This window comes from Ambystoma mexicanum, chromosome 10, assembly GCF_040938575.1.
Source record: "Ambystoma mexicanum isolate Mex_15411 chromosome 10, UKY_AmexF1_1, whole genome shotgun sequence".
In the NCBI taxonomy this organism is placed as follows: Eukaryota; Metazoa; Chordata; class Amphibia; order Caudata; family Ambystomatidae; genus Ambystoma; species Ambystoma mexicanum.
Genome location: NC_090932.1, coordinates 101,334,357 through 101,351,898, shown reverse-complemented (window position 1 = coordinate 101,351,898; position 17,542 = coordinate 101,334,357). Strand labels below are relative to the sequence as shown.

Genomic DNA, 17,542 nt, shown 5'->3' with positions numbered 1-17,542 from the left:
AAAGGCAATGTCCCAGAGATGAAGGGCAGAAATGAGTGCTCAAGAGAGAGGCATGGCCCCCGAAAACCACAATTTTAACACAGTTAAGGCAGAGCGAATTCTTGTTCAACTACGTTGCAGTTTCCAACATACACATTTGAAAGTGGGAGGACGTTGCCTTCATCTCAGGGTTAAGGAGCCTGGTATCATCGGCTTATGGGCAGACCATAAACCCAAAGGTAGACATCAAGGCCCCAACGATAGGGGAAAGGGAAGACCCATAGGAACGCCTCACGACTGAAAACAGCCACCACAAAACTGAGTGCGTGCGCTCCTCCCCAAAGAAGGAGGAACGGTTCCAAGGAGTGTCACTAATTCACCGTCCAGCCGAACATGTGATGACAACACTGGGAACAACAGTGCCAGAGGCCTCCGATAGTACCAACATCACCTGGCCTAAAACACCATCGCTCTCCAGGGCCATCCGAATAGCATCCACAGTTGCTGGCAGTGGAGTAACTTTGCTGAAAATGTTGGGGGGGGACATGACATCTGAAGAAAAGGTGCCCCAGACAAATGGATGGGGACAAAATGGTGTGCCATGAAAGTTGGAGGGGACAGACACCCCTGTGCCCCCCTTCCGAAAATTGCACCCATGGTTGCTGGCTTCACCAATTCCCTCGGGCGTCCTGGCTCGAACTCGGCCTAAAGAGAATGGAGAACTGAGCTTAGATATAGCCTATGCTGGGGGCCTGTAATCTCTGCATGAAAGGTCTTGCGCCATTTTCCTTATTAGTGACGTCACTACTCACCTCCAATGACATCACTAGTCCAACTGCAATAGCTTCTTACAGTTGGGTGGCATCAGAATGGCTACTGCTTGAGCCAGCCCAGCAGAATGGCAGCTGCCACTTGAGTACTTTGTTAAAGTCGTGACCAGCTTTTCACATTCCTTTCTTATGAGCTCGCTTTCTGGGACGCTTTGCAGCCATTCAATAATAAGGAACTGTTGATGGTAGCTTGCCTTTTTTGAGCATTGACGAAGTTTAGCAATTGTTTCTGGAGAAGCAAGACGACTCGGAACAACACAGGTTCGATCCCCGGTCTGCTCTTTAAACACTTATTATAAATAACCAGGTCTGCTCTTTGAACCCTCATTATAAATAACCAATCATATCAGAGATCAATAATCTCACGATATGTTATGACTGACTTTAAACCACCGCGTGGTTTTTTAATACATTCTAATAAAGTGCTCAGATTTTTTTGGGTCAGCACAATACAAGGTGCATTTTGGTGTTTGTGTTCCTCCGAGCATATTTCACATTGATTATAGACGCAACAACTGGAAGATCTCTTGCATTACAATACGGAAGAGACCAAATAGTGAAAGGGATAATGGAACGCCATATTATAAGGAATAAAATACCTTCAAACGTAAGCCAATAAGATAGCTCAGTGGGTTGAGAGCTCGTTGCTGCGATGTGAGGTTCAAATCCCAGCAAGGCCAACTCAGCCTTTCCTCCTTCCGAGGTCGATAAATGAGTACCAATTTCAGTTGACTGATATTGTATGTAAAATATGAGCGCTGTAAAGCGCTTTGGATAAAGGCGCTACATAAATAACACATTATAAAAAGGTTACTCAAGACACAGTGGAGTTCTGTGATCTTATAAAGGAACTCAGGAACTCGATTGTTGGTCTCGTTTCTCTATTTGGACCCAAGTTCCTCCAGCATTTGCAATACCCTTATAATGTATGGTAGGGGGTCCCTCATCCCATATATAACAAGAGGATTCCAGTCTTTCAGACAGGCAGGCAAAAGGAACACAGGGCAGCAATGTGACAACACCAAGGGGTGAATGGTGAGTTTTGGGGGCCGGGGGGGGGGGGTTGGTAACTGCCACCTTTCACGTAGTTGGAACCACCCCGCAAGTTAGTGACGAATTCAGTATTCGTTGCAGGAGACCATACATGGGATCAGGGCATAGTTTGATCACCTTCAATGGACAGGTCTCAATGAGGGAGCCTGATTTGAGTGTCTCTAGGGCCATCCTCAAACCCTCACGGGACAGCAGATCATAAGAGTCCAAGACATAGTGAGGAGGTGTAGGATTTTCAACATTCAGGTCTTCATTAGCGCTTTGAAACGCTTTCATGTGTATAGGCACTATATAAAAAACAATACGACACAAAGGAAAGGGCAAAAGTAGTATAAATAGCCATATCTTTGTCCTCAAAATAAGATGGCAGCTGGTCAGAAAGTTCTAGAGTGGGTACAACTGGGGAACTAGAGCACTATAGGACAGAAACTAATTATTTTTGAGGACTGCCCGATGGCTCAACATGAGTAGTAAAGTAACTCTGTTTTGCTGATCTTAGGTGATCGGCTGAGTCCGTGCGCCCTAAAGGATTAGGGTAGAAGAGCTCGCGAATGCTTCAAGTGTGAGTGCACAGAGCGAATGTAAGGTGCAGAGGGGGTGCCTCCCGCCAGAACCTCAGCGAGATCCTCCAGCCCACCAGTGGGAATCGCAGAGAGACTGAGAAGTAATGAAGACCCGATCGACCCCCGGGAGGTGGGTGGGTCACCGTAGGGCATTGAGAACATGTCAGAGGCTGAAATTCTTTTCCTTGCCATCTAAATGCGATTGGCCAGGAAATAACAGTACAGGGCCCCCCATTGCCAGTGCAAAGCCTAGCATGAGAAGTAATGCCCCATAACCCATCATGTCCAAGCATGTGCAGATGTACTAGAATAATACCAACAACACAAATCCCCTCTGGCCCCGGATACAAAAGGGGTCACGCAGCACCTGAAGGGAAGGGGTCACGCAGCACCTGAAGGGACGGGATCATGCAGCCCTGAAGGGAAGGGATCATGCAGCGCCTGAAGGAAAGGGGTCACTCAGCACCTGAAGGGACGGGATCACGCAGCGCCTGAAGGGAAGGGATCACGCAGCGACTGAAGGGAAGGGGTCACGCAGTACCTGAAGGGACGGGATAACGCAGCGCCTGAAGGGAAGGGATCATGCAGCGCCTGAAAGGAAGGGATCACGCAGCACCTGAAGGGAAGGGATCATGCAGCGCCTGAAGGAAAGGGGTCACGCAGCACCTGAAGGGACGGGATCATGCAGTGCCTGAAGGGAGGGGATCACGCAGCGCCTGAAGGGGAGGGATCATGCAGCGCCTGAAGGAAAGGGGTAACGCAGCGCCTGAAGGGAAGGGAACACGCAGCGCCTGAAGGAAAGGGGTCACGCAGCACCTGAAGGGATGGGATCACGCAGCGCCTGAAGGAAAGGGATCACGCAGCGCCTGAAGGGATGGGATCACGCAGCGCCTGAAGGGAAGGGATCACCCAGCACCTGAACGGAAGGGATCACGCACCACCTGAAGGTAAGGTATCACGCAGCGCCTGAAGGGAAGGGATCATGCAGCGCCTGAAGGGACAGGATCACGCAGCACCTGAAGGGAAGGGGTCACGCCGCACCTGAAGGGAAGGGATCACGCAGCACCTGAAGGCAACGGGTCACCCTGCCCTGAAGGGTAGGGATCACGCAGCACCTGAAGGGACGGGATCACGCAGCACCTGAAGAGACGGGATCACGCAGCGCCTGAAGGGACGGGATCACGCAGCACCTGAGGGGAAGGGGTCATGCAGCACCTGAAGGGACGGGATCACGCAGCGCCTGAAGGGAAGGGATCACACAGCGCCTGAAGGGACGGGTTCACGCAGCGCCTGAAGGGACGGGATCACGCAGCACCTGAAGGGAAGGGGTCATGCAGCACCTGAAGGGACGGGATCACGCAGCGCCTGAAGGGAAGGGATCACGCAGCGCCTGAAGGGAAGGGATCACGCAGCGCCTGAAGGGAAGGGATCACTCATCACCTGAAGGGAAGGGATCACGTATCAGCTGAAGGGAAGGGATCACGCAGCACCCGAAGGGAAGGGATCACGCAGCACCTGCAGGGAAGGGATAACGCAGCGCCTGAAGGGAAGGGATCACGCAGCGCCTGAAGGGAAGGGATCACGCATCACCTGAAGGGAAGGGATCATGCCGCACCTGAAGGGATCACGCAGCAACTGAAGGGAAGGGGTCACCCAGCCCTGAAGGGTAGGGATCACGCAGCACCTGAAGGGAAGGGATCCCGCCGCACCTGAAGGCAAGGGATCACGCAGCGCCTGAAGGGAAGGGATGACGCAGCACCTGAAGGGAAGGGATCACACAGCACCTGAAGGGAAGGGATCACGCAGCACCTGAAGGGAAGGGAAAACGCAGCACCTGAAGGGACGGGATCAAGCAGCATCTGAAGGGAAGGGATCACGCAGCACCTGAAGGGAAGGGATCAAGTAGCACCTGAAGGGAAGGGATCAAGCAGCACTTGAAAGGAAGGGATCATGCAGCACCTGAAAGGAAAGGATCATGCATCGCAGCACCTGAAGGGAAGGGCTCACACAGCACCTGAAGGGACGGGATCACGCAGCACCTGAAGGGAAGGGATCACGCAGCACCTGAAGGGAAGGGATCAAGCAGCATCTGAAGGAAAGGGATCACACAGCACCTGAAGGGAAGGGGTCAAGCAGCACCTCTAGGGAAGGGATCAAGCAACAACTGAAAGGAAGGGATCACACAGCACCAGAAGGGAAGGGGTCACGCAGCACCTGAAGGGAAGGGATCACACAGCGCCTGAAGGGAAGGGATCAAGCAGCGCCTGAAGGGAAGAGGTCACGCAGTACCTGAAGGGACGGGATAACGCAGCGCCTGAAGGGAAGGGATCATGCAGTGCCTGAAAGGAAGGGATCACGCAGCGCCTGAAGGGAAGGGATCATGCAGCGCCTGAAGGAAAGGGGTCACGCAGCACCTGAAGGGACGGGATCACGCAGTGCCTGAAGGGAGGGGATCACGCAGCGCCTGAAGGGAAGGGATCATGCAGCGCCTGAAGGAAAGGGGTAACGCAGCGCCTGAAGGGAAGGGAACACGCAGCGCCTGAAGGAAAGGGGTCACGCAGCACCTGAAGGGATGGGATCACGCAGCGCCTGAAGGAAAGGGATCACGCAGCGCCTGAAGGGATGGGATCACGCAGCGCCTGAAGGGAAGGGATCATGCAGTGCCTGAAGGGACAGGATCACGCAGCACCTGAAGGGAAGGGGTCACGCCGCACCTGAAGGGAAGGGATCACGCAGCACCTGAAGGCAAGGGGTCACCCTGCCCTGAAGGGGAGGGATCACGCAGCACCTGAAGGGACGGGATCACGCAGCACCTGAAGGGACGGGATCACGCAGCGCCTGAAGGGACGGGATCACGCAGCACCTGAGGGGAAGGGGTCATGCAGCACCTGAAGGGATGGGATCACGCAGCGCCTGAAGGGAAGGGATCACGCAGCGCCTGAAGGGACGGGATCACGCAGCGCCTGAAGGGACGGGATCACGCAGCACCTGAAGGGAAGGGGTCATGCAGCACCTGAAGGGACGGGATCACGCAGCGCCTGAAGGGAAGGGATCACGCAGCACCTGAAGGGAAGGGATCACGCAGCGCCGGAAGGGATCACGCATCACCTGAAGGGAAGGGATCACGTATCAGCTGAAGGGAAGGGATCACGCAGCACCCGAAGGGAAGGGATCACGCAGCACCTGCAGGGAAGGGATAACGCAGCGCCTGAAGGGAAGGGATCACGCAGCGCCTGAAGGGAAGGGATCACGCAGCGCCTGAAGGGAAGGGATCACGCATCACCTGAAGGGAAGGGATCATGCCGCACCTGAAGAGAAGGGATCACGCAGCACCTGAAGGGAAGGGGTCACCCAGCCCTGAAGGGTAGGGATCACGCAGCACCTGAAGGGAAGGGATCACGCCACACCTGAAGGCAAGGGATCACGCAGCACCTGAAGGGACGGGATCAAGCAGCATCTGAAGGGAAGGGATCACGCAGCACCTGAAGGGAAGGGATCAAGTAGCACCTGAAGGGAAGGGATCAAGCAGCACTTGAAAGGAAGGGATCATGCAGCACCTGAAAGGAAAGGATCATGCATCGCAGCACCTGAAGGAAAGGGCTCACGCAGCACCTGAAGGGACGGGATCACGCAGCACCTGAAGGGAAGGGATCACGCAGCACCTGAAGGGAAGGGATCAAGCAGCATCTGAAGGAAAGGGATCACACAGCACCTGAAGGGAAGGGGTCAAGCAGCACCTCTAGGGAAGGGATCAAGCAACACTTGAAAGGAAGGGATCACGCAGCGCCTGAAGGGAAGGGGTCAGGCAGTGCCTGAAGGGAAGGGGTCACGCAGCGCCTGAAGGGAAGGGATCATGCAGCACCTGAAGGGAAGGGATCAAGCAGCACCTGCAGGCAAGGGATCCCGCAGCACCTGAAGGGAAGGGGTCACGCAGCACCTGAAGGGAAGGGGTCACGCAGCACCTGAAGGGAAGGGATCACGCAGCACAGCACCTGAAGGGAAGGGATCACACAGCACCTGAAGGGAAGGGATCATGCAGCACCTGAAGGGAAGGGATCATGCAGCACCTGAAGGGAAGGGATCACGCAGCGCCTGAAGGGAAAGGATCACGCAGCACCTGAAGGGACAGGATCACGCAGCACCTGAAGGGAAGGGGTCACGCTGCACCTGAAGGGAAGGGGTCACCCAGCCCTGAAGGGTAGGGATCACGCAGCACCTGAAGGGACTGGATCACGCAGCACCTGAAGGGATGGGATCACGCAGCACCTGAAGGGACGGGATCACGCAGCACCTGAAGGGAAGGGGTCACGCAGCGCCTGAAGGGAAGGGATCATGCAGCGCCTGAAGGGACGGGATCACGCAGCGCCTGAAGGGAAGGGATCACGCAGCGCCTGAAGGGACGGGATCACACAGCACCTGAAGGAAAGGGGTCATGCAGCGCCTGAAGGGAAGGGATCACGCAGCGCCTGAAGGGAAGGGATCACGCATCACCTGAAGGGAAGGGATCACGCATCACCTGAAGGGAAGGGATCACGCAGCACCCGAAGGGAAGGGATCACGCAGCACCTGCAGGGAAGGGATAATGCAGCGCCTGAAGGGAAGGGATCACGCAACGCCTGAAGGGAAGGGATCACGCATGGCCTGAAGGGAAGGGATCATGGTGCACCTGAAGGGAAGGGATCACGCAGCACCTGAAGGGAAGGGATCAAGCAGCACCTGTAGGGAAGGGATCAAGCAGCACTTGAAAGGAAGGGATCACACAGCACCTCAGGGGAAGGGGTCACGCAGCACCTGAAGGGAAGGGCTCACGCAGCGCCTGAAGGGAAGGGATCAAGCAGTGCCTGAAGGGAAGGGATCAAGCAGTACCTGAAGGGAAGGGGTCACCCAGCCCTGAAGGGTAGGGATCACGCAGCACCTGAAGGGAAGGGATCACGCCGCACCTGAAGGCAAGGGGTCACGCAGCGCCTGAAGGGAAGGGATCACGTATGGCCTGAAGGGAAGGGATCATGGTGCACCTGAAGGGAAGGGATCACGCAGCACCTGAAGGGAAGAGATCAAGCAGCACCTGTAGGGAAGGGATCAAGCAGCACTTGAAAGGAAGGGATCACACAGCACCTGAAGGGAAGGGGTCACGAAGCACCTGAAGGGAAGGGATCACGCAGCGCCTGAAGGGAAGGGAGAAAGCAGTGCCTGAAGGGAAGGGATCAAGCAGTACCTGAAGGGAAGGGGTCACCCAGCCCTGAAGGGAAGGGATGACACAGCACCTGAAGGGAAGGGATCACGCAGCACCTGAAGGGAAGGGATCATGCAGCACCTGAAGGGACGGGATCAAGCAGCACCTGAAGGGAAGGGATCACGCTGCACCTGAAGGGAAGGGATCAAGTAGCACCTGAAGGGAAGGGATCAAGCAGCACTTGAAAGGAAGGGATCAAGCAGCACCTGAAAGGAAAGGATCATGCATCGCAGCACCTGAAGGGAAGGGCTCACGCAGCACCTGAAGGGACGGAATCACGCAGCACCTGGAGGGAAGGGATCACGCAGCACCTGAAGGGAAGGGATCAAGCAGCATCTGAAGGGAAGGGATCACGCAGCACCTGAAGGGAAGGGATCAAGCAGCACCTGTAGGGAAGGGATCAAGCAGCACTTGAAAGGAAGGGATCACACAGCACCTGAAGGGAAGGGGTCATGCAGCACCTGAAGGGAAGGGATCACGCAGCGCCTGAAGGGAAGGGATCAAGCAGCGCCTGAAGGGAAGGGATCAAGCAGCGCTTGAAGGGAAGGGATCACGCAGCGCCTGAAGGGAAGGGGTCACGCAGTGCCTGAAGGGAAGGGGTCACGCAGTGCCTGAAGGGAAGGGATCACGCTGCACCTGAAGGGAAGGGATCAAGCAGCACCTGAAGGCAAGGGATCATGCAGCACCTGAAGGGAAGGGGTCACACAGCACCTGAAGGGAAGGGGTCACACAGCACCTGAAGGGAAGGGATCACACAGCACAGCACCTGAAGGGAAGGGATCACACAGCGCAGCACCTGAAGGGAAGGGATCACACAGCACCTGAAAGGAAGGGATCATGCAGCACCTGAAGGGAAGGGATCACAGAGCGTCTGAAGGGACGGGGGTCACGCAGCACTGGAGGAAAGGGATCACGCAGCACCTGAAGGGAAGGGATCACGCTGCACCTGAAGGGAAGGGGTCACACAGCACCTGAAGGGAAGGGATCATGCAGCACCTGAAGGGAAGGGTTCACGCAGCACCTGAAGGGAAGGGATAATGGCGCACCTGAAGGGAAGGGATCATGCAGCACCTGAAGGGAAGGGATCATGCAGCACCTGAAGGGAAGGGATCACGCAGCACCTGAAGGGAAAGGATCACGCCACACCTGAAGGGAAGGGGGTCACGCAGCACCTGAAGGGAAGGGGTCACACAGTACCTGAAGGGAAGGGATCACACAGCACCTGAAGGGAAGGTATCACGCAGCAACTGAAGGGAAGGGATCATGCAACACCTGAAGGGAAGGGATCATGCAGGACATGAAGGGAAGGGATCACGCATCACATGAAGGGAAGGGATCACGCAGGACCTGAAGGGAAGGGATCACGCTGCACCTGAAGGGAAGGCTGAAGGGAAGGGGGTTACGCTGCACCTGAAGGGAAGGGATCACGCAGCACCTGAAGGGAAGGGATCACGCAGCACCTGAAGGGAAGACATCACAAAGTAACTGAAGGGAAGGGATGATGCAACACCTGAAGGGAAGGGATCATGCAGCACCTGAAGGAAAGGGATCACGCAACACCTGAAGGGAAGGGATCACGCCGCAACTGAAGGGAAGGGACCACGCAGCACCTGAAGGGAAGGGATCACGCTGCACCTGAAGGGAAGGGGTCATGCAGCACCTGAAGAGAAGGGGTCACGCAGCACCTGAAGGGAAGGGATCAAGTAGCACCTGAAGGGAAGGGATCACGCAGCACCTGAAGGGAAGGGATCACGCTGCACCTGAAGGGAAGGGGTCATGCAGCACCTGAAGGGAAGGGAATCACGCTTCACCTGAAGCGAAGGGGTCACACAGCGCCTGAAGGGAAGGGACCACGCCACACCTGAAGGGAAGAGATCATGCAGGACATGAAGGGAAGGGATCATGCAGCACCTGAAGGGAAGGGATCACGCTGCACCTGAAGGGAAGGGGTCACACAGCACCTGAAGGGAAGGGATCATGCCGCACCTGAAGGGAAGGGTTCACGCAGCACCTGAAGGGAAGGGATAATGGCGCACCTGAAGGGAAGGGATCATGCAGCACCTGAAGGTAAGGCATCACGAAGCACCTGAAGGGGAGGGATCACGCTGCACCTGAAGGGAAAGGATCACGCTGCACCTGAAGGGAAGGGGGTCACGCAGCACCTGAAGGGAAGGGGTCTCACAGCATCTGAAGGGAAGGGATCAAGCAGCACCTGAATGGAAGGGATCACGCAGCACCTGAAGGGAAGGGGTCACGCAGCACCTGAAGGAAAGGGATCACGCATCACCTGAAGGGAAGGAATAACACAGCACCTGAAGGGAAGGCTGAAGGGAAGGGGATCACACAGCACCTGAACGGAAGGGATCATGCAGCACCTGAAGGGAAGGGATCATGCAGCACCTGAAGGGAAGGGATCACGCAGCACCTGAAGGGAAGGGGTCACGCAGAACCTGAAGGGAAGGGATCACGCTGCACCTGAAGGGAAGGGATCACGCATCTCCTAAAGGGAAGGGATCATGCCGCACCTGAAGGGAAGGGATCACACAACAACTGAAGGGAAGCGACCATGCAGCACCTGAAGGGAAGGGATCACGCAGCACCTGAAGGGAAGGGATCAAGTAGCACCTGAAGGCAAGGGATCACGCAGCGCCTGAAGGGAAGGGATCGCGCAGTGCTTGAAGGGAAGAGATCCCGTAGCACCTGAAGGGAAGGGATCATGCAGCACCTGAAGGGAAGGGATCAAGCAGCACCTGAATGGAAGGGATCATGCAGCAACTGAAGGGAAGGGATCACGCAGCAACTGAAGGGAAGGGATCATGCAGCACCTGAAGGGAAGGGATCACACAGGACCTGAAGGGAAGGGATCATGCAGCACCTGAAGGTAAGGCATCACGAAGCACCTGAAGGGAAGGGGTCACGCAGCACCTGAAGGAAAGGGATCACGCATCACCTGAAGGGAAGGGATCACACAGGACCTGAAGGGAAGGCTGAAGAGAAGGGGGTCACACAGCACCTGAACGGAAGGGATCACACAGCACATGAAGGGAAGGGATCATGCAGCACCTGAAGGGAAGGGATCATGCAGCACCTGAAGGTAAGGGATCACGCAGCGCCTGAAGGGAAGGGATCACGCAGTGCCTGAAGGGAAGGGATCAAGCAGCATCTGAAGGGAAGGGATCACGCAGCAACTGAAGGGAAGGGATCAAGCAGCACCTGTAGGGAAGGGATCAAGCAGCACTTGAAAGGAAGGGATCACACAGCACCTGAAGGGAAGGGGTCATGCAGCACCTGAAGGGAAGGGATCACGCAGCGCCTGAAGGGAAGGGATCAAGCAGCGCCTGAAGGGAAGGGATCAAGCAGCGCTTGAAGGGAAGGGATCACACAGCGCCTGAAGGGAAGGGGTCACGCAGTGCCTGAAGGGAAGGGGTCACGCAGCGCCTGAAGGGAAGGGATCACGCAGCACCTGAAGGGAAGGGATCAAGCAGCACCTGAAGGCAAGGGATCATGCAGCACCTGAAGGGAAGGGGTCACACAGCACCTGAAGGGAAGGGGTCACACAGCACCTGAAGGGAAGGGATCACACAGCACAGCACCTGAAGGGAAGGGATCACGCAGCGCAGCACCTGAAGGGAAGGGATCACACAGCACCTGAAAGGAAGGGATCATGCAGCACCTAAAGGGAAGGGATCACAGAGCGTCTGAAGGGAAGGGGGTCACGCAGCACCTGGAGGAAAGGGATCACGCAGCACCTGAAGGGAAGGGATCACGCTGCACCTGAAGGGAAGGGGTCACACAGCACCTGAAGGGAAGGGATCATGCCGCACCTGAAGGGAAGGGTTCACGCAGCACCTGAAGGGAAGGGATAATGGCGCACCTGAAGGGAAGGGATCATGCAGCACCTGAAGGGAAGGGATCATGCAGCACCTGAAGGGAAGGGATCACGCAGCACCTGAAGGGAAAGGATCACGTCGCACCTGAAGGGAAGGGGGTCACGCAGCACCTGAAGGGAAGGGGTCACACAGTACCTGAAGGGAAGGGATCACACAGCACCTGAAGGGAAGGTATCACACAGCAACTGAAGGGAAGTGATCATGCAACACCTGAAGGGAAGGGATCATGCAGGACATGAAGGGAAGGGATCACGCAGCACATGAAGGGAAGGGATCACGCAGGACCTGAAGGGAAGGGATCACGCTGCACCTGAAGGGAAGGCTGAAGGGAAGGGGGTTACACTGCACCTGAAGGGAAGGGATCACGCAGCACCTGAAGGGAAGGGATCACGCAGCACCTGAAGGGAAGGCTGAAGGGAAGGGGGTTACACTGCACCTGAAGGGAAGGTATCACGCAGCAACTGAAGGGAAGGGATCATGCAACACCTGAAGGGAAGGGATCATGCAGGACATGAAGGGAAGGGATCACGCAGCACATGAAGGGAAGGGATCACGCAGGACCTGAAGGGAAGGGATCACGCTGCACCTGAAGGGAAGGCTGAAGGGAAGGGGGTTACACTGCACCTGAAGGGAAGGGATCACGCAGCACCTGAAGGGAAGGGATCACGCAGCACCTGAAGGGAAGACATCACAAAGTAACTGAAGGGAAGGGATGATGCAACACCGGAAGGGAAGGGATCATGCAGCACCTGAAGGAAAGGGATCACGCAGCACCTGAAGAGAAGGGATCACGCCGCAACTGAAGGGAAGGGACCACGCAGCACCTGAAGGGAAGGGATCACGCTGCACCTGAAGGGAAGGGGTCATGCAGCACCTGAAGAGAAGGGGTCACGCAGCACCTGAAGGGAAGGGATCAAGTAGCACCTGAAGGGAAGGGATCACGCAGCACCTGAAGGGAAGGGATCACGCTGCACCTGAAGGGAAGGGGTCATGCAGCACCTGAAGGGAAGGGAATCACGCTTCACCTGAAGCGAAGGGGTCACACAGCGCCTGAAGGGAAGGGATCACGCCACACCTGAAGGGAAGAGATCATGCAGGACATGAAGGGAAGGGATCATGCAGCACCTGAAGGTAAGGGATCACGCATCACCTGAAGGAAAGGGATCACACAGGACCTGAAGGGAAGGCTGAAGGGAAGGGGGTCACGCAGCACCTGAACGGTAGGGATCAACAGCACATGAAGGGAAGCGATCATGCAGCACCTGAAGGGAAGGGATCATGCAGCACCTGAAGGGAAGGGATCAAGCAGCACCTGAAGGGAAGGGATCACGCAGTGCTTGAAAGGAAGAGATCCCGTAGCACCTGAAGGGAAGGGATCATGCAGCACCTGAAGGGACATCGATTCAGTTCTGAAGGCAATTTGCAATCCAAACCAGTAGAGCATGAAGAGATTGAGCTGCAAAATTATTTCTTGTTACTGACATAGGGAATTCATTGCTAGAATGGGAAGTGTTGTGGCATGGAATATGCTTCATCTTCATACGTTTGCAGACGCAGTAAAAAAAAGTGATCTACTGAAGTTCTAAGCGGTGCGCACCATCACAATTGAAAGTGATCTGCTGAAGTTCTTAGCGGTGCGCGCCATTAGAAGTGAAAGTGATCTGCTGAAGTTCGTAGTGGTGCGCGCCATTAGAGTTGAAAGTGATCTGCTGAAGTTCTTAGCGGTGCGCGCCATTAGAAGTGAAAGTGATCTGCTGACGTTCTTAGTGGTGCGCGCCATTAGAGATGAAAGTGATCTGCTGAAGTTCTTAGTGGTGCGCGCCATTAGAGATGAAAGTGATCTGCTGAAGTTCTTAGTGGTGCGCACCATTAGAGATGAAAGTGATCTGCTGAAGTTCTTAGCAGTGCGCACCATCACAAGTGAAAGTGATCTTCTGAAGTTCTTAGCGGGGCGCGCCATTAGAAGTGAAAGTGATCTGCTGAAGTTCTTAGCGGTGCGCACCATTACAAGTGAAAGTGATCTGCTGAAGTTCTTAGCGGGGCGCGCCATTAGAAGTGAAAGTGATCTGCTGAAGTTCTTAGCGGTGCACGCCATTTGAAGGTTGACATATGAACAGATGGATTTACAGAAAACATATTTAGAAAGTGCCCAACTGTTGAATGACCTGGTAATCCTGTGTGGTTGGCTTAAAAGGCAGGATTGGCGCATAACACGTGACATGGGGCTATCCGGCCCAAGGTTAATCCTACATAACAATTTTGGCACAATCCGAAACAGCTTGTTCTGATTGAGTTCCATTGCATTCACTCTACCCACTTCTATATCACCTGGACTTCAAGGGTCTCATCAATGAAATGGCGGCTCTGGTCAATAACCTCCATCACCCCCCCCCCCCCGTCTCTGCACGTTTGGCACACTCTATTTTACACTTACCTGCATGAGAGTCTCATAGTGTAGGTTGAACTCCAGGGTCCACAGGTTGCCGATGATGGGGAGCGGTGTAGGACCAGGTGGAAGTTGCTTAGCTGTCCTCTTTACCTTAAGATACTGCAGAAGGAGCAGGACAATGACCACAGTGATGAGACCCAAACCTAGGTCAAGCATCCTGGAAATTATCTCAAATCCTGCCTATGTAAGCACAGCCCTTACTCTCTGCAGGCCGAGGAGCCTCCAACTCTGCTTAGTCTTGACAGTGAAGGTGCTGCCTAGATCCTCTGCAGGCTGAGCAACCTCTAGCCTAGAACCTCTGCAGGCTGATCAACCTCTAGCCTAGAACCTCTGCAGGCTGAGGAACCTCTAGCCTAGATCCTCTGCAGGCTGAGGAACCTCTAGTCTACAACCTCTGCAGGCTGAGGAACCTCTAGCCTAGATCCTCTGCAGGCTGAGCAACCTCTAGCCTAGAACCTCTGCAGGCTGAGGAATCTCTTGCCTAGAACCTCTGCAGGCTGATGAACCTCTAGCCTAGAACCTCTGAAGCCCGAGGAACCTCTAGCCTAGAACGTCTGCAGCCCGAGGAACCTCTAGCCTAGAACGTCTGCAGGCTGAGGAACCTCTTGGCCACCTTAGCACGGTGATGAGGGTGCTGCCTCAGCAGGCCTGGGAAGCCCTAGCCCGCTTCAGTACTACCTGTAATAACTCTGACTACAACATCAGCAGGCTGTAGAATCTGTAGCGCTCATTAGCTCTTCATGCAACCTCGGGGGGCTGAGGACTCTCCCTGCCCTCTCCCTATGGTAGTTCCAAAGGCTCCATCTACACTATCAAAAGCCTAGGCAAAATGTACCTCTCTTGAGCCTTCCATACAAAATCTCTGGGCAGAGTTTCAGCAAATGGGCCAGTCTCGGCCTCTCCTGAATTGTGAATATGAAAATGTGCTCTGCAATCTTCATGAGCTAAACTATCTCCTACTCTTCTGGGATAACTATAGGTACTGCTTCAGGAGGCTGATCCTCTCGTTCTGTGACTCCAGGGCCACCTCTGTAAGTAAGTCTCATTGGCCAGCAGGATGACCTGCTGTTCTTTTGCCCATCTCTGCAAGCACTCTGCCCAGACCCTGCAAACTGAGTTCTCTCTGCTTCTCCTGGGCACTGCCTATGGAAGCTTTGTCCACCTTCAGGGCTGGATGCAGTCTCTCAGACTCTCCTCAGTACTCAGCAAGCAGTCGTTGCCTGCAGCCCCAGCGGGATGTGCCCTGCCGACTGGACTTCTCTTCCAGCGCAGGCTAGGCTGAACCAGATGCCCGTAAATGAACCCACATGAAATTTCTGCCCGGTGTTGCAGCTGGCCGAGCTCTTACGCCTCCGCTACCTCCTTTGCACCGGGGCAGTCAAGGCTCTTCCTGCTCCTGCCAAGCATCCACCAGTGTGTTAGTTATAGAAGCTCTGCTCAGAGTGTGTGTAGGCTGGGACCCTTTCTCTGCCAAACAAGAGCTGTGCCTAACTCCTCCCTCTGTCCTTTTAATAGCCTGCTAACTTCAAGCATGTGTTTCAGCAACATGCTACCGACCTGCTGAGTGTATTTTAATGGGAACAGTGTATTCCCTTTTTAAGGCCAAAGACATTTTTGAAGTTGTTCCAAGCCTGGAGCTGCACCAAGCCTGGAAGGTTGCCATTGAGCAAGTTAAATATGCAATCCTGTATTTCACAACAAATCTGGATTCTCTTATTTGCCTACCAAATATCCATTGCACACCGCCCTTATACATAATCAGAGTTTCCATGTACTGTCAACGTAGCCAGGGCAAACACTGTACTCACGCTCTCTAGCCTAATGAAGCACTGCGAAATAAAAGAGGCAGACAATGGGGCTCATTCTGCGTGAGCCGGTCCGGTCAAAATGCTGGAATATATGCTGGTAATATCGGCTCTGGCATGTTTACGGGACCGGCTCACTCCAAGTCTGCCGATAGGGGTGATTCAGGCAACCCATTCCCACGGAGTCCTGTGGAGCTCCATGGGAATGGTAACTTACCGTTACTCTGCCAGCCCTAATATCCCGGTAGTACTGGGATATCGGGCGGCAGAGACGGTAAGGTGGGTTTGCCAGTAGTCTGCCGGAATTACCGATGGGTTACCAGCAAACCTATAATGACGGCCGAAGTACGAGTTGGCCGATGAGGTCTTAAAATGCTGGTATTAATGTTTACTGGCATATTACTGCACCGGCCAACTACAGGTTTGACGGTGAGGTGGCCAGAATGACCTCCAGCTAAATGCTGGAGATCATTCCTCCACCTCACCAGCAAAAATCACTGGTATTGCAGGCACCGGTATTACCGGTCAATCCCCCCAGGGAGTCCAATGGGACTCCATGGAATGTTTTTTTTTTACTACCATCACCGGCACTCGTAATCCGGTGGACATTCCACCAGCCGAGTGCCGGTAACAGTAATACAGTTTGCCAGTATCCTGGCAGATTTACTGCCAGGATACCGCCAATCTTGTAATGAGGGCCAACTTAGTGGCCACCTGCACATTCTTATTTTTGTTTGTATTGTTTACAGCTCAAGAGCAGCACAGCACCTTACAACAGGATTGTGCCAGAATTGGGCTTGGCATTTTATGCAGTGGCGCAGTGCTGTTGGTGGAGGGATAGAGGGATTTTTATTCATCCACGGACATGTCCTCTGATTTGATATCTTTTAAGTGTTTAAAACCCATGGGTCCTACATCAGAGGTATTCTTCCCTTCCTCACTTTCCCCCAGAAGCTCACTGTCTCCAGAGCTATGGTCCTCTCAAGGCTGGACGACTGCAACAGCCTTTTTCTAAATCTGCCTGCCTCTACTCTCCGTCCTCTACAACCCCAGAACAGGACTGCAAGACTTTTCCTTGGCCTCAAGCCTAGGGATCGTATCTCTCCAGCTGAATCTCTTCATTGGCTCCCAGTGGCGGCAAAGATCAAGTTCAAACCCGCTGCATCATCCACAAGGCTTTCTGGGGCCTGGGTCCGCACTACCTCCAACTATCTCTTCCTAAGTATCTCCCTTCTCAAGCTCTTTGCTCATCCACCTCCAACTCTCTGAGGGTCAGCCGCTTTTCCAAGAAGAGAGTTGGGGGCAGATCTCTGTCTCCGGCTGGCGCCTCCCTCTGGAACAACCTCCCCGCCTCTCTCAAACTTAAGCAGAACCATCTTCAGTTCCGGAAGCAACTCAAGACCTTCCTCTTCACTTCCACTTTCTTTTTATCTCTCCCCTGCTGATGACCCGTTTCTTCCACACACTGTTCACCTGGCCATCCTCTGAATTTGGGCCCAGGTCCCTGCCTGTCCAATTGCACCTCTCACTGCCTTTGACCGCCCAGCACTTGTGGTCTGCATCTGTAACCCTAGAGCCCCCTCTCTTTGCACTTATGAGCCACCCGCTGGCTCTACTGGCACTTAGCCACCCGCTGGCTGAACTCTGTTACCTGCACTTTTCAACCCCCCCTTTTTGCACTTCTCCCCTCCCCCCTCCCTGCGCTTGCGCGATCTGAATGACACAAGGCCTAGTAAGATC

The 17,542-nt window shown here is 54.6% G+C and overlaps 1 protein-coding gene across 1 annotated transcript in view; it reads right to left on the bottom strand.

The window, feature by feature from the left end:
* The window catches only part of LOC138491199 (cytochrome P450 2J2-like), a 382,346-nt gene extending 366,933 nt beyond the window's left edge, over window positions 1-15,413 (bottom strand). The window contains exon 1 of the mRNA XM_069617584.1: window positions 13,983-15,413. Within this exon, the coding sequence (XP_069473685.1) occupies window positions 13,983-14,153 (171 nt within the window). The 5' untranslated portion in view covers window positions 14,154-15,413. The remainder of the gene's footprint in view (window positions 1-13,982) is intronic.
* Window positions 15,414-17,542: the final 2,129 nt, after the last annotated feature.